Source organism: Balaenoptera acutorostrata, chromosome 18, assembly GCF_949987535.1.
Source record: "Balaenoptera acutorostrata chromosome 18, mBalAcu1.1, whole genome shotgun sequence".
NCBI classification, from domain to species: domain Eukaryota; kingdom Metazoa; phylum Chordata; class Mammalia; order Artiodactyla; family Balaenopteridae; genus Balaenoptera; species Balaenoptera acutorostrata.
This window is the reverse complement of record NC_080081.1, coordinates 33,625,373-33,642,977: the sequence shown is the minus strand read 5'-3', so window position 1 is coordinate 33,642,977 and position 17,605 is coordinate 33,625,373. Positions and strand designations below refer to the sequence as shown.

General features: G+C 38.1%; 1 protein-coding gene across 4 annotated transcripts in view; it reads left to right on the top strand.

Annotated features, from left to right (window-relative positions):
- BORA (BORA aurora kinase A activator) overlaps positions 1-17,605 on the top strand; it is a 26,428-nt gene extending 8,823 nt beyond the window's left edge. For 3 of the 4 annotated variants that reach the window (XM_057532685.1, XM_028167478.2, XM_057532686.1), the window contains exons 5-12: positions 1,026-1,107; positions 5,526-5,591; positions 6,140-6,196; positions 6,615-6,841; positions 7,749-7,881; positions 9,717-10,327; positions 14,754-14,885; positions 17,296-17,605. In XM_057532685.1, the coding sequence (XP_057388668.1) occupies positions 1,026-1,107; positions 5,526-5,591; positions 6,140-6,196; positions 6,615-6,841; positions 7,749-7,881; positions 9,717-10,327; positions 14,754-14,885; positions 17,296-17,361 (1,374 nt within the window). In that variant the 3' untranslated portion in view covers positions 17,362-17,605. Of the gene's footprint in view, positions 1-1,025; positions 1,108-5,525; positions 5,592-6,139; positions 6,197-6,614; positions 6,842-7,748; positions 7,882-9,716; positions 10,328-11,478; positions 14,033-14,753; positions 14,886-17,295 lie in introns of those variants that run through there. The other variant, XM_057532687.1, reaches the window with a different exon arrangement.

Here is a 17,605-nt window from a genome sequence, read left to right as displayed (position 1 = left end):
TTGTCTGTATCATCTCTGTTCCCCCTCCCCCCCTCCTTTTTTCAACATCTTCATGTTTTCATAGGTAGTTTAGTCAAGGAAGTTAGTTCTTTGTCATAGGTATAGCAAAATATGAAGAAAATGTTCTGAGTTACCTCCAAAACATAGAGAGGGGAGGGGAAAATACTGTATTACTTACTGTCTTAGGCTTGATTAATTTTATATCCAGAATGAAAGAGGAAAGACATTTATCCAAATGCTGTATCTCCATTTGAGTATACTGGCCAGTGGTGTGCTGGTAAATTAACAGCAGGCCCTCTGACTGTGGGAGGAGTATGAGTTTTAGTGATTGCTGCTGTGCATAGTGTAAATACTCCAACCATGGCCAATTTCAAGTTAGTGATGTGACCTCGCTGAATGGGGAAAGAAATGTAGCAGTACACCATTATATGTAGGCATTCTACCACACAGACACAAAAGACATAACCTCAAGAGCATAGATGTTGGTAAATGTAGTAAAATAATTAGCAAATGATGATTTTGAGTTTTTATTACCTTTATTTTTAATATAGTTTATTTAAGTTTACCTAATTTTAATTTTAATATTGGCTTTGTTTGATAACTGATACACAGAATTCCTGAAATTTTAATAATTAGATCTTGAGAGTCAGGACGCCAGCTCCAGCCCACTATTGATACCGGCTTCCACGTATACATTTATCTCCATTTATTCCTTCCCTCTTCATCCTCCCTTTTGTCAGCCTCCCCCTCGTCTCCAAAAAAATTGGGGGAGAAATGAAAAATATTTTCTTTACGATTAATACCCTTAGCTTAATTTGCAAATTTAAGTGGTTGATTTGAAGTATTAAAATTTTTCTTTATATATACTTTAAATTTCTTCCATTTTACCTTTGCTCATTTGTGCTTTTAAGTATTACATTTTAAAATATAACTAGAAAGTCAGTATGTGACATGTTTGATGGCTATTTAACACAGCTGCCTTTTCATATTTCATATGCCTAATTTGATGACTTTAATTTTCCTAGTTTTTCACTAAGGATGTCATCGTACCCTCTCCTTGGACTGATCATGAAGGGAAGCAGCTTTCAGAGTATGATTCCAGTAAATGTGAGTGTGTTAAAAATTGTTTGAATAAAAATCATAAAAATAAAAAGCAATGAATGTAAAACAATATATAGTGAGTGTCAGTTTATCTGCTTTGGTAGGAAGCTTGCTATAAATTAAATTTCTGGATACCAGAGGATTTAACTATTAAAGAGTTAGGATTCAAAACTTGACTAAAATTTACTAAATTCTTTTTTTTTTTTGGCCATTCTATTTTGAATTTAACTTTCTCTTCATCATCATTGTGAATATCAGTTATAATGATGGTTACAGAGGATCTGTAGATGCAGAAATAGTTGGTATTGAATATAGAGCTGAACTGTTAATTTTTGCAGTGATTTTGAAGGTTAATTTTTTAAAATGAAATCCTTAAATTGCTTTGCTTTTTGCTAATTTCCTGGTTTCTTATAATAGTAGAGGAAGGATGGGCATTTATAGGACCTCTGGGACAGTGTAATACAGCTGATTATCTGCAAAATTAAAAAGGAAGTTGAAGAGCAAGCCAGTAATCTTTCAAATATTTTTCTACCTCTAGGAAATGGTTATCTTATATTTGCTCTCACTGCCCTTTGAGTTGTGAGCAATGTTCAAGTATTACTTGTTTATATGCATCCCTCATTTCAGTGGAATTGCCCTCTCTTCTGTGTAGCATACATTAATTATGCTCTCAGTATAAGAGGGAATATTTGTTCCATTCTTTATCAAAAACACAATATAGAAAAAATGGATTGAGCACTTTTCATGTGTCCAGACAATGTTAAGTGCTTTCAGTGTTCCTTACAACAGCTCATATGAAGTAGATGCTATTATTGGTCTCATTTTATAAGTGAGAAAATCTAGTTTTAGAAAGGTTAGTGGCAGAACCTGGATTTAAAAGGAAGCATTTCTCAGTTCAGATTCTGAATCGTTGCAAACTAAAGGTGGCATGCAGTAGTGGATGGAGACCTGGGTTGTAGACCTTCCGTATTATAAACCAGAAGGGGTGACCTTGATCAACTTTTTCAATCTCTTTAGGCCTCAGTTTTTCATTTGTAAAACCAAGGGGTTAAACTAGATGGTTGTGTGTTAACATCCCTCCCAGCTCTAAAATTCTATATCCAAGGTGACGTATTCATAGATAGTAGGTTTCTTCCCCCCTGTTTTTTAATGTTGGATTTTTGAACAGGTAAATCAACCTTGTTATGTGATCTTTTTTATAACATCATTTTATATTCGAAGTATCCTGTTTTAGTTAAAGTGAGGCAGATCAGGAAGATGCTAAAAATACTACATACAGCCTCTTTGGTGTGACCATCAAGCCCATGACGACAGAGTACAGTGGTTTATTGGTGGGGGTGGGAGGGGGTGTGCAGGCCTGTGCTATCTACGATGGTGTTGGGAGATAGTTCGGTTCTCCTTGGGTCTCGCATTTCTACACATCTCATGAAGAGCGGCACGGACAGGTTTTGATCCAGACTGTATTTTCAAGGATGTTTGTATTGTGAATATCCTTGGAAAACAGAGACAGAGTATCCCTCTGGAGCAGAGGGTAGGTTTGTTTGGCTGTCTAGTACAGTAATGGTAACGTCTCCCTCTGGGGCAGGTTTGCTTGCAGCTTATAAAGAATGGGATTTCCCATGCTTAGGGTTCTTCAGCTGGGGCACAGACCCTCTGTGTGTGCTGTATCCACCTGGGCTCTTTCATGTCCCTTCCTTGGGACTGAGGGGGCAAAGGGAGCTGACATGAACATGCAGCTCATGTTGCCTGCTGTGCTGAGAATAATGAAGTCCCTTTGTCTGTGACCCGAAACCTCCTTTCTTCAGCCAGCATCTATGCAACGTTGACATGCTAACCTGTCAGACCCTTTACAGTTCTTGACATATGGTAGCCACTAGCCACATGTGGCTATTTACATTTAAATAAATTAAAATTGAAATTTTAGTTTCCTGGTCATACGTTCACATTTCAGGTGCTCAGTAGCCACACCTAGTGGTGACCATATTGGCCCGCACGGATATGGAACATTTCCATCATCACAGAAAAAGTTCTGGAAAACACTACCTTAGAGATTGGCAACCTCTATCTGTAAAGGACCAAATATTAAACATTTTAGGCTTTGCAGACCATACAGTTTCTGTTGCAACCAGTCAGCTCTGCTGCTTTACCATGAAAGTGTATCCCTGATGATAGATAATGAACGAGTGTGGGTGTGTTCCAGTAAAACTTTATTTACAAAAGTAGGCAACCAGCCCGGTTTGTCTCGTGAGCTATCATTTGCTGACCCTCACTCTAGAGTAATGCCGTCTGGGTTTGAGTCGTGCCCAGTATAGCTTAGTATCTGTGTGAACTACTTAGCTTTCCTGTGCCTCACTCTCCTTCCCTATGAAAGGATGAAATGAGATAATACTTCGGAGATCATGTACCTAGCACATGGTAAGTGCTCAGTGTTATTTACCCGAAGAATAACAAAGACAATGGTGAGTCAGGGGGGAAAATGACTTTGTTTGTACACATTAGCTTATGCTGTCAATTTTTACTGTTACCAGTATTTATGCAGCAAGGTGCTTCAATGACTGTACTACCCATTGCGTTTTTATTTATGGACTTGAACGAGGATTTCTCTGGGAACTATACGTAGGCTGAGGATTTCTGAGTTACAGGCTACGTGCTTTCTGATTTGACTGTGCGGTGCCAGGCTGCTCGCCAGAGCGACTTACAGTCTGCACAGCCACCCGCGGTGCCTAGGGTTCCCATATCCCCACATCCCTGCCAGTACGTGGCTCTCACGTCTTTGCCTTTCTCATGGGTTGTTTGACATTCTATGATGGTTTTAATTTTCATTTCTCATATATTAACAGCCTTTTTATTTCCTCTCTTGTAAGATGCCTATTTCTAATCCCTTCCTATTAGAGTTGTTGTCTCTTTCTTTCTAAGATACCTTGTAGTTACATTTGTAGTAATTTATCTTAGTTCTAAACATTTCACATGTCATCTCCGGTCACATATGTGCTACTTTTCTTTTTTTTTAAAATTTATTTATTTTATGGCTGTGTTGGGTCTTCGTTTCTGTGCGAGGGCTTTCTCTAGTTGCGGCAAGTGGGGGCCACTCTTCATCGCGGTGCGCGGGCCTCTCACTGTCGCGGCCTCTCTTGTTGTGGAGCACAGGCTCCAGACGCGCAGGCTCAGTAACTGTGGCTCACGGGCCTAGTTGCTCCGCGGCATGTGGGATCTTCCCAGACCAGGGCTCGAACCCGTGTCCCCTGCATTGGCAGGCAGATTCTCAACCACTGTGCCACCATGGAAGCCCCATGTGCTACTTTTCTTTTGATGTCTTTGGTTGCCTAGAAATTCTTATTTTGGTGTAATCAAATCCATCCATTTTTCCTCATTTGATTGTGGTCTTAAAGTTATCTATGAAGTCCTTTTAGAGGAAACAACCAAGAAAACACTTGCAATACAGTTGAAAAGTGGTGTGAGAATGCTCCTGTCTGATCTAAGATGGAAGACACAGTTTAAGCGGAGACTTGAGTTAGCCGGACTCGGGGAATGGGGCAGAAACGTCAGAGAGGAAAGAATATTAGAAATACCTAGAGGTGAGAGAGAGAACCTGTTTGTTTTTTAAGGTATTCAGATAATGTTCGGTTGGAAGACAGTGGTGCTAGAGACGGAGACAAGGTTTTGGAAGGGCTTTATTTACACCATTAAGGTGTTTGGACTCCAGCCTAAAGACCAAGGACATTACAGGGTTTTCGCAGCAGAGCGCCTTGGTTGCATTTGCCTTCTAGAAGGTCACACTGCCTACAGCAGAGAAGGCATTTGAATCTAGAATTCTATTTTTTTATTTTATTTTTTCACCCATTTATTTGCTACCTGGTGCTTTTTCAAGTTAAGAAGCTTAATATTAGTCATTAACTTCAGATTTTTTAAAAAAATTATTCGCACCCATATTTTTGACTCCTCTCTTGGGGAAAAAAAAAAAAAAACTGAGCACGGTTTTACTGATCAAATTTCAGTTTCTTTCAGAATGGCCTGGCGCTTTAATTCCGACAATTTATCTATTTCCATTTTGGAAAAGCATCAAGCAACAGAGGATCTGTTTGAGGACATTGACGTTGACTAACATGTGTCCCCAACCTTTTAAGGTTGACATCATGGAGAGCAACGCTGCTTTCCCTAAAAAGTCTCTCTTGGTGCCGCCTTACTTGCTGTGGTAATCCTTAAGTCTTATCCTTATGCTTCCTCAAAGCTGACAGTCAATCAATCAATCAATAAACAAACAAACAAACTTAGCAGAAACATGCCAAGTTATATACTTACCTATGCAGACATTTATTTTTTAAATGTAAAAGTTTCCACACTTCATTTTTTTACTCTGGAAAAAGTAACCCTAAAGTAAATGAAGAACAGAAAATGTAAGATTTTTCACCTAAAATGATTTACAGGTATTAACATCAATAATGAATCTCCAATTGGAAGAAAGCTGACCATACATTCTGAGACAAGCAACGGTGAGTACGAATGTAACTTGGAAAAGAAGTATGTTCCATATTGAGCGACATTTGATGTTAATTTCAGTACATGTGATAACACTTCACTCTGGAATTGAAGTTGTTTACTTTTTATGAATAAGCTATATGAGAGCTGACCTTGAGAAACAGTTAGAATAGATATATCCAGCCATGTTTGAGAAGTGGCAATGGTGTGTTATTTTGTGGTTCAAATCATGTGAATGGAATTTTGGTTTTGGAAGGCATTCTTCTGAAAATTTGTTAATATTGGGAAATCTATCCCCAAATATATATAGGCTGGCTTCTTTTTTGATACAAGTGCCAGCAGCAAAACCAGGAGTTAACTTTTACCATTAACAGGTTTACATCAGTGCTGGAAAGTGTGGGAAACAGGAAGGTGGCATGTTACGGAAAGGGATGCGTAAAGTAAATAATTCAGTTTGTCTGGAGCATCATGGGGAGACGGTTGATGGGAAAGCACATGCTAAACTGCCTGGGATACACTTGCATTGATTTAACCATGTTTGTGTTTATCTGCTTGCTTCCAGCTGCTTGCCAGACATTGCTGTCTCTTCCTGTGGATTTTAATTTAGAAAAGGTATTAGGTAAGTATTGTATTTGTTTAAACCTTTAATAACTTAAATAAAAGGTTTTGTTTTAATGGCTTTTTGTAAATGGGAATCTGTGGCAATGCCTCTTTCTAAAGAAGTGCGGAAGCCGTCCTGAAATTTCTCATTTTTCTTTAATATGGCCTGAATTAGCCTTTTTATCATAGTGAACTTAACTATAGACATAAACGATTCATGAGCACATCTTATTGGCACTACCCATACTAATAAAGAGGCACTAAAAAAAGAAGGAATCGTTTCAGATTTCAAGCAGCACCTGTGCAGTTAAACTTTGCCCTCTTTTTGGAAAACAATTCAAACATATAGACTGGTTTTTAAAACATCAGACAACTGAAATATAATTGCTCTTCCAAATGACTAGCTCTGCCTTTTATTCTGTTAATATTAAATATAGGTGACTATTTTAGAGCTGATGAATTTGCAGATCAATCTCCTGGAAACCTCAGTTCTTCATCCCTCAGAAGAAAGCTCTTTTTAGATGGCAACGGAAGTATCTCTGACTCCTTACCTCCAGCTTCTCCCAGAAGTCCTCGTAGTGGTGCTGAAGCATCACTTGAGGTTTTTTATTCAATAGATTTATCTCCTGTGCAGTGTAGGAGCCCTGTGCAGACCCCGAGTTCGGTAAGAAGTGGACCAAGTGGCTGGTTGGTTGGCTCTAGGCATCTTGGACCCAGATGCTCCTATTGCTGTCAGGAGGAATGATTGTCTTTTGGGTTTTATATTTCATGCGGATTAGCCTAGTTCACGTTTTGCCATTAGGTATCGGAATGTTTTTGGTCAGACCCTCCAATTTTGTATTTAGAGGTAAATGAGTCTCAAGGAATTTCAGGGTAAGGTACTTACTGAATTACAGAAGATTTTCAGTATAACACAACTAGATTGGTGTTAGTGGACTAACTTAAAATTTTTCATAGACTGCTACTTGGTTTGTGTAAATACGGTGCATTTATATTTTATCTTATCTAGTATATTCTATTTCAGAATTTTTGGAACAGTCTTCTTAACTATCCTCGTTACAAGATGCCTTGCCTTTTGGCGTGTATTTTTTGTTTTATTTTTTGTTTTTACCTTTTTTTTCTTATTAAAGTATAGTTGACTTACAATGTTTTATTAGTTTCAAGTGTACAGCAAAGCGATTCAGTTATACATCCATATATATCCATTTTGTTCAGATTCTTACCCCTTATAGGTTATTACAAAATACTGAGTTCCCTGTGCTATACAGTAGGTCCTTGTTGATTATCTATTTTATATATAGTAGTGTGTATATGTTAATCTCAAACTCCTAATTTATCCCTCCCCACCTTCCCCTTTGGTAACCATAAGTTTGTTTCCTGTGTCTGTGGGCCTGCCTTTTGGTGTCTTGCCTTTTGCCACAGAGCAAAGGTGGCATCTTGCTTTCTGGTGAATAACCAAAGTTATACAACCTAGTTTATGAATGTGTTTCAAAAATAAAGATAAATAGCACTTGGTGTAACAGAGCTAAGGAAGAGAACCGTGTAATTTTATTTATTTATTTTTATCACAGGGGCAGTTTTCTTCTAGCCCTATTCAGGGTAGTGCAAAAAAATACAGTTTGGGAAGCATAACCAGTCCTTCACCTATTTCTTCACCCACTTTCTCACCAATTGAATTTCAAATAGGAAAGACACCACTCTCAGGTATGTCTTGTAATACAACTCCCAATTAAAATTTTATATTGTCAGTATTTGTTATTAAAGAGTCTCTTTTTAGCTTGTTCTAACTACAGAGCTCCAAATGACCACTCACCCTTTTAAAATTTAGAAACTTGGATTTTTTTTTTTTTTTTTTTAACAAAAGGAACAATTTACTTTCAAAGACTGAAATTCTCAGCAAAGTTCTGCTGTCATGTCAGATACAGGTAATTTGACTAGCAGTATTTATACCAAACATCTTACAAGCAGAATCAAAGAAAGATGGCTGTCGTAGAGATAAGTTGGTTTCGGTATGCCTTCCAGTGTGTAGGTTCAGACTTTGGTAATCAGATATTCATATTGATATTGTGTAAAGATATATTTGCTTGAGTAAAGTTTTTAGGTAGTGTGTGGGAATTTACATATTTTTCTTTGCAATATGTCAGTTTTTCCTTGAAAAAAATTACAGCACTTCTTGAAAATTATTCAGTTTACAAAACCTATTCATAGTAAATAAAATTGGAAAACTGAAAACTATTTTTGTTAGTCTTCCTTTTATATATGTACATGTGTACGTGTGTATATATCTCCACACATATATGAACACACACACACACACACACACACACACACATAGTTCTATATCCTGCTTTTTTCACAAAGCATTCTATTAGGAGTATTTTTGTAGGTCGTTCAAGTCATTTATTATTGTTTGAAACCATGATTTTGAATCACTATATGATGTTCCATTTCACAGATGTATCTTTTGTTTTCAATCACTGATAAACATTTAAATTATTTCTAATTTTTCCTTGTATGTACATTGTATTGTACATATTTATTTCTTTAGGTTAGTGGAATTATTTGGTGAAAAGGGATGACTGTTTTTAAGGCTCTTGAGGAATTTTATCAAATTTTTTTCATAAGAAGTTGTACCAATTGAAATTTTCATCAGTGGTGTCTGAAAAGTCATTTTTTTCCCCATCTAGCAACACTGGTCTTACCATTCTTTTTGATGTTTGTTAATTTGGTACATTACAAAAAGGTCTCTTACTGCTTTAATTTTCTTGTCTTTGGTTATTACAATGTTGAACTTTTTCCAAATGTTTATGGGTCATTTGTTTGGGGGGATTATTAGTTCAGACTTCAGTGTTTTTGTTCAACAAATGGTCTCTCATTGCTTTAATTTCCGTATTTTTTATTATTTGTGTGGCCAAACACTTCATATGTTCATTTACCATTGGGAGGATTGTTTATATGCTTTTGCCCATTTTTTAAAACTTTTGTTTTTATTAAGCTAACGAAGCTATAAAAATTATTAACTTTTAAGGCATTTTGATCATTTCGTTTACCATTGTTAAGCTCTTTATTGTTGCAAATATTATTTTGCAGTTTTTTGTTTGCCTTTTAATGTTGCTTATAGTATTTTACATAAACACAAATAGATTATTACATATTTCATTTACCAGGTACAGCTGTTAATTTGCAGCTATCAGCTGGTTTGTTCTATTATCTTGGATGTGAACAACATTGTTATAGTAGCAATATGCTTGTGAAGAAATAATTCTCAGGGAATAAGATATTTTGTTTAACTGAAAAAGGGAAAGTGCCAGAGGAATTATTTTTGAAGAGCCTCACCCTATTTATGGATACACATTCATTTGTGCTATTATTTTTAACACCAAAATTTCACTTCAGGAAACAACACCACTGTTAGAGAAATCCAGTTTTTCTGGCATGAAACATGATGATGACCATTTAGTAATGGCTTTCCCATGTCCATATTTTCATGATGTGATTTTTCCTTCCCAATCTTTTTTTTCCCACTCCCCATCTTTTAGAGCAAAGGAAGTTAACTTTCCATTCTCCTGATGCTTCGTCTGGAACAAATTCTCATGGAATTACCAATCCGTGTATCAGAAGTCCTTATATAGATGGCTGCTCACCAATTAAAAATTGGTCTCCTATGAGACTTGAGATGTGTACAGGGGGTGCTAAGTATCGGCCCGCACTGATTCGGGTACCTTTTGCTCTCGAGGCTCACAGCGAAGATGAAGGAGACAAGGCAGATGTTCCTTCCACAGACGCCTCCTCCCTCGCCACGGGCACGGCTGGAGTCCACCTGCCGCAGCTGGATGGTGACGTTTGTCCACACGGCACGCACTTGGTAGTGACCGCCATGTCTATTACCCAGAACCAGTCCGGTGCTTCTGAGAAAGAATTGGCACTGCTGCAGGACGTGGAAAGTGAGAAGGAGAATAACACTGTGGATATGGTCGATCCCATAGAGATAGCAGATGAGACCACTTGGATGAAGGAGCCCGTTGATAATAGGAGTTTACCCATGACTGACTTTGTGAGTGGGATCGCCTTCAGTATTGAAAACTCTCACATGTGCATGTCACCTCTCGCAGAAAGCAGTGTCATTCCTTGTGAAAGCAGTAACATTCAGGTAAGGTAGTTGAATATTCTAGAGTCCTTTCCTTGGTCCCTTGGTGTTCTTCATCCTTTCTTTTGTAAGATAATAGTGAGAAAGAAAATGGGTTGTATGTGAGACTTACGGCATTACCTATGTATTTTTAATCAGTACTAAGTGATATCAAGAGGGTTAGTTCTTTTAACTTGGACTGATGATGCATATATTTAATATTCACATTCACTGATATTTATTTGGAGTAGGAAAATAAGAGAGCAGAAAAGAAATCAAGCTGCTCTGTTTTTTACAAACTGCTAGAATCCGGCAACTTCTCAGGGTTCACCTCTCTTTCCTGTGGAGCTAGTTCCAAAAGAATTCAGTTTCTGGTGTAGTGTTTGTATTCTAAAAATACAGTAGTTTTGGTTTTTCCTTTATATAATTTAGGAAAAGCAGTTTAGAGCACTTTTATGTATATTTCTTTTGGACTTTTAAAAAAATGTGATTTGTAACCACCATTTTTCATGTAATCGTACATTTCCAATTTTGCAGTATCTGGCAACAGGAAAGCATGATTCATTTGACAAATACACTTCACAGCTAGCACTTACTTTCAGACAGACGTTTGTTCCACTAATTGTCATATTCTTTGAGTTGAGAGTTTTGAAAGAACTTTAAACTAGAAAGGCAGTTCTACCTGCCATTTCATAGTAACAATATCTAACACTTACGTAGCTTTTACAATATGTCAGGCATTATTCCAAGTACTTTACACATGTTAATTTGTTTAATCTTCACAACGGTCCTGTGAAATAGGTATACTATCATCCACATTTTACAGATGAGAAAACCGAGGGTCAGAGAGGTTCGGTCAATTGGCTGTCTAGCTAGTAAGTGGTGGAGTCAAAAGATTCAAATCCTGGCAGTCTGGATTCCATGTTCTTTAATCCAAGTTTATACTGGCCCATAGTAATAGTTAATACTACACAGTCTTCCAGTGTGCCAGACGCTCTTCTAACCTCTTTATAGATACTAATTCATCTAATTCTCACAACAACTCTATAATGCTTTAGTGCTGTCAGTTTTGACATGCTAAAGTGTAAAACTCATGGAGGGATTTTAAATGATCCCAAATTACATATAATCTTTTGCTCATATTTTATGCCTATGTTGTCTATCCTGACTTCTAGGATTGTTGCTCAAAAAAGTACACTAGAATCACTTTTACATAGTCCAGCTTCTAAATTTGGTTCCTAAGAAGCACATCCAGTCAAACTTCGCCTTAAAGGTATTGTTAACTTTTTTGCTCTCCTTTTTTCTTACTGCCTCTTTTTTTCAGAGCATCTATAGAATCATTGTAGAATACTTAGATGGAAATACACATTCATCATCTAGTCCAACTACCCCTTGGAAGCCTGTCTCATTATAAATTGCCATCACTCTCTGCCTGAGTACCTGCAGGGGTATCCCAGCCTATCTTAGAGGACTTCTCTCACCATTTACAAGCCTCTTCCCTAGCAAGCTGAACTATGGTTCTCTCTGTGGTATCTACCAGTCAGTTTCAGTTTTATCCTTTGGGTCCTATCATAATAATGTGTACTGTTTGCAGAACATTTTGTAGTTTAAAAATGTTTTCTATACATTCTTTCCTACCACAGGGGTAGCTCCAAACATTCAAAGACAGTCACATTTTCCCAGGGCCTTTTGACTTGCTTTACTGTGACGGGTTGGCCTCCAAGCATTGTACACAGCTGTATTCCTGGAGTATCCCTTCATCATCCTGAGAATTCCCTTAACCTCTCGCATGTTCTGTACCCCGTTCTTCTGTTTCCTGGTTTACTTCTCACTTGACTGGAACACATTTTCCAGTAGCTTTCTGAGGAAGAGTACCTTTTTCAAGATACTGCACGTCTAATCACATGTTCTTTATTCTCTCACATTTGAGTTTGTAAATAATTTTCCTTCAGACTTTGTTTCGTTGATTCTGTTTTCAGTGTTGCTGGTGAGAGATCTGAAACCATTTTAATACTTAATCTTTTGCATATGGTCTCTTTTTAATCCTTTCTGAAGTAAAGGATCCTGAAATTTCAGTGATTCTTTGGTGTGGGTTCCTTTTCATCAGTTGTACTGGGCACTCAGAGGGCCCATATGATCTGTAAACTCATGCCCTTCACTTCTTGGATCTTTTCTTGAATAATATCTTAGATTTCTCCTCTATCGTTTTCACCGTTCTTTGGAACTCCTTTTGATTCTCCAATTTAAAAAAATCTTTTCACAGCTTTTTTAACTCCCTTTTCTTCTAATTTTTGGGAAATTTGCTCAACTTCATACAATAACCCTTCCATTGAGTTTTTATTTCTGCATCTTAAAATTTGTAAGCTTTGTTGTTTGTTTGTTTTGCTTTTGGTATTAATTTAAAAATCTGTAGAGTGGCTGGCAAAGCGTTGCATGGTCTGGCCTTTCCCTTACTCTCCAGCCTCATTTTGTTTCCCTGCCTTCTCTGTTTCAGTCACATTGGCTTTCCAGAGTTTGGAATACCATGTTGTCTCCCTTGACGCCTGTGGCGGGTAACGAGTTGACCTGTGTTGTCTGGTTGGCACATAGTAGGCACTGACATTAGTAGTGGTCTGGATGGGAGCCAGTGTGGTAAGCCACCGTGTTATGTTAGGGGCACCCATGATCCTTCTCTTCCTAGAGAGTGGGACAGACCCCCTGTGTACCGTACTCCCTGCACCACAAGGGTTTTGTTCAAATGGAACATCGCTCCCAGGAGTAAACAAGTATGCATCCATTCCCGAAAACTGGGAACATTTTTCTTAAGATGATGATAGAATGCACTTTCTAGGCTATTCTTGTTTGTGTTGGGGGCAGATGTAGTCTTCCCTTCGCTGGTCATAATTTGCATAAAAGGGCGTCAGTGCGAGATGACTGCATTGTGGGTTGTGTTGTTTGGTGTTCGTCACTGTGCACGTAAGTGTGGAGTGTGCAGTGAGTGGGCAGGGGCAGTGGGGCCTCAGCTCTTCGTCATCTCATTCCGACACTGTGAAAGTTACCCTTTCTGAGCCTTAGCCCTATTTGGGAAGTTAATAGGGTGCTGCAAGGAGAACATAAGAATATTACATGGAGCGCCATACAGGGCTGGTGCTTTTTTAGGCCCTCATGAAATAAATATTTGTCATATTTGTACCAAAACTGAAGTTTGCTAGTCCCTTGTTTTCTTTTGCTCTTTTGGGCTGTAACAGTGTGTGGTAGAATGCTACAATTTTAATTAAAATGAAAAGCTGAGCTAACATCTAGAGCCATTATATACGTGGTATTATTATGAAGGTAAGATTTTTATTTCAACGATGGGTATGAGTATAATGTAAGCCACCTTTTAAAAAATGTGTATTGTTTTGAATCCTCTTAACGGTAGCTTGCCATTTAGGTAAATTTTATTTAGAGATGCAAGTAAGCCATTTAAGACAAGCTTGGTAAATGAGGTGGAAGAAGTTGATTGTAATCTTTATTTTCATCTACTGGGTGTGAGCACAAAGTAACAGGGAAGTATGTTCTTAGTGCCTTGTACACTGACTTTCAAGAAAATTACAGGGACTTCCCTGGTGGTCCAGTGGTTAAGACTCTGCACTTCCACTGCAGGGGGCGCAGGTTCGATCCCTGGTCTAGGAACTAAGATTCCATATGCTGTGTGGCGCAGCCAAAAAATAAATAAAATAGCCTAGAATTTTAAAAAAATAAAGAAAATTACAAGATATGTTTTTTTTTTTTTTTTAAGGATTTTCTTATTTATTTATTTATTTATTTATTTTTGGCTGTGTTGGGTCTTCGGTTCGTGCGAGGGCTTTCTCAAGTTGCGGCAAGCGGGGGCCACTCCTCATCGCGGTGCGGGGACCGCTCTTCATCGCGGTGCGCGGGCCTTTCTCTATCGCGGCCCCTCCCGTTGCGGGGCACAGGCTCCAGACGCGCAGGCTCAGCAATTGTGGCTCACGGGCCCAGCTGCTCCGTGGCATGTGGGATCTTCCCAGACCAGGGCTCGAACCCGTGTCCCCTGCATTAGCAGGCAGATTCTCAACCACTGCGCCACCAGGGAAGCCCCAAGATATGTTTTATTAGAAGGAATTGTAGTAACTACTTTGAAGAACAAGCAATTTTATGTTTACTTTTAAAATTCATTCAATATGATCAATATTAAATTGTATTGTTAATACAATATTAAATTGTGTCATTCAGTTGTGAATGATAGTATATAGTGATTCATTTAAATGTTTTAAAATATTGTCTTTATATATAATTGCATAAGCCATATCTTACACATATATAACATAGTTTATATAAATATTTTAAAATAAATTTACTTATTTAAACATGAAAGTTCCTCAAAATAAATTTTGTGGTCAAGTGAATTCCACTTTGCAATGTTACCTGTGGTGGTTTTTCTTCTCTCTCTCCTTCTCATTCCTGTCAGATGGATAGTGGCTATAATACACAGACTTGTGGAAGCAATATTATGGATACGGTTGGAGCAGAAAGTTACTGCAAAGAAAGTGATGCACAAACCTTGGAAGTCGAGAATAAATCTCAAGTTTTTAATATAAAGGTATGGAAAAAACAGAAAGCTTGATATGGTTGTGGTTTTTTAAGTATTTGCTAAATGTGACTGTTTTCAGCCTGTTTTTTTCCCGTTTTGTGTAAAATTTCACTAATTATTATCTGTTGATGCCTCATCCTGTCTTCAGTTCATTTAATAGCAGGAGAAAGTGCTTCAGAACTTTATTTTCCTACCTCTTCTGCTATGAGGGAGCATAAGAGAAGAGGTGGGGGAAGGAGAGCTTAGCGCTGCTCTGGAAAAGGGGCTTGAAATCAGTTCCTTTAAGCTGAAAGGGGAACAGGAGGAGAGGGTACCAAATAGGAGGGAGGTGGAGGGTTTCGCCTCTAATATTGGCTCAAAGCTAAACTAAAAGAAGCATCTTGTGTTACCATTACCAACAGAGTTACTTCTCAGGGTCCAGTCGAAAGAATTGTCCCACGGACAACTAAATAAAATTATTGCTAATTATGAGGTGTTCAGCGGGGTGGTGTGGCAGAGAATAGCTTGAGGAGCCCTGCTGCAGACAGACTGGTCTGTTGAGGCCCCTCTAAAAAGGTGACATTCGGGCTGAGATGTAAACAATGATCTTCAGGAACCAGCCATTCACAAAGGAGCAGGAAGAAGCAAGTAAGAAAGTTTCAGGCCAGAATCAACTTGGGCTCCTCAAAAAGTCTGAAAACCAGGAGGTCTGGAGCAAAGTGAGCAAAGGAGAGTGACAAAGGATGAGTATAAAAGTGAGCAGGGCTGGATCATGCAGAATTCTGGGGCCCATAACAGGAAGCTTGTAGAGACACTGAAGGGCTTTTAGGGTAGTTATATGATCTTAGGTAGATTTAAAAAGCCCTCTCTGGTTACTGTGTACGAAAAGGATGGGAAGTGGGGATGGGTCAAGAGATGAAGAGAAGAGATAGGTTAGGAGACGAGGTGAAAGAGAATCAGGGTTTAGTCTGGAGAAGGGGATAGTAATATGTGTCCAAGAGGTTGCTACTCTAGGACTTGCTGATACACTGACAAAGGGGATGAGGAGAAAAGAGGAGTCATAGGTGACTCTGCATTCTCGGTGATGGTGCCCTTTACCCAGATGAAGGCTAATAGGAGGAGTAACTTGTGGGGCGGGAGGGCAGTGATTTTCTTGCAGAACAAGCTGTGTCATTCAGTAGCCACTTACTCTTACCCAATGGGAATTCTGGGCATGAAATTGAGGGAAAAAAAGAGAACAAGAGGGAATGTGTGCTCTTATTAGGGTCATTCTTTGATTCAACAGATATGTATCATGTGCCAGACCCTCTTCTAGGTTTGGGGATTGCCAAAGCTCTTGGTCTCATGGAATTTCTATTCTACTAGGTATGGGGGGTGTGTGTGTGTGTGTGTGTGTGTGTGTGTGTGTGTGTGTGGCACGTGCACACAAAAGAGTACATAATATACCAAATGGTGATGAGTGCTATGAATAAAGTGAAACAATATGAAGGATAAAAAAAAAAAAAAAAAAAAAGAAGCATCTTGATTACTAGAGAGGGAAATAGTACAACTGAGAGATTACACATCAGTTACGAGCACTCAAAGAAAGGTAAGGGTTCTTTTCTTAAAATCCCAAGCCTTTAGAGATAACACATATGTATCTAAAAAACTGAGTATTTATACAAAAGTATACTGTTGAAGTGAACACTTACTGAACCTCCAGATAGGATGGTTATGTCTGTATACGGTTGGCGAGTTCCACATCCATGGATTCAACCAACCTCAGATCTAAAATATTCAGGGAAAAAAAAAAAAAATCTAGAGTTCCAAAAGCAAAACTTGAATTTGCCATGTGCCAGCAACTACTTACATAGAACTTATGTTGTATTTGTAACTGTTTACATAGTATTTACACTGTATTGGGTATTGTAAGTAATCTAGAGATGATTTAAAATATATGTAAATACTACGCCATTTCATATAAGGGACTTGAGTATCCATGGATTTGGGTATCCTTGGGGGTCCAGGAACCAATCCCCCATGGATACTGAGGGACAACTGTATTCATATTTGAAGAATCCCATCGTAATTTTAGGCACTGATCAGGAGAATCTTTGATTTTTATATGCCAATTTATTAATAAACTATAAACATCAAGTGTGCAACTGAACATAACTCTCCAAATGAATATTCAGGTTTAATATGGAGGCCACGTTATTTTACCTTTCCTCTGTTTTGTCATGAGGTGGGATTGTAGTTGTCCATTTAAAAGCAAGCAAGCATTAAGATACAGGAAGTACTTTTACGATACAGAATACTGATTTGTAACAAAATGTATCTTCACTGTCCTTTTAGAGTGCACAAGGAAGTTTGCATCTCGGTTTTAAAAACAGTTCACATAATTGTTGTATCCTTGAATGGTCCTATTTAAACTGAAAATAAGGTATTTTCTTTTTCACAGCAAGACCACTCAATGCAAAGGTGTTGGATGAAAATTGCAAATCGTCCTCAATGCAGCAGCCCATAGAGTACCTCTCTCAGAACCAAAGACTCCAACTGGACAGCTCCACGTATTCTTCATGCGTGGGATCCATAATGTGATCGTGATTGGGAGGAAACTGCTTCAACTAACATGCTGAGCTTCTTTTCTTTCCCTCCTTAATGTGAAAAATCAAGGGCTTAATTTAGTGACAACAGAAAAGCTCCTGGAACTTTCAAGAAGTTACTGAAGTACAAGTTCATTTTTTATCAATAAATATTTTTGTACTGAC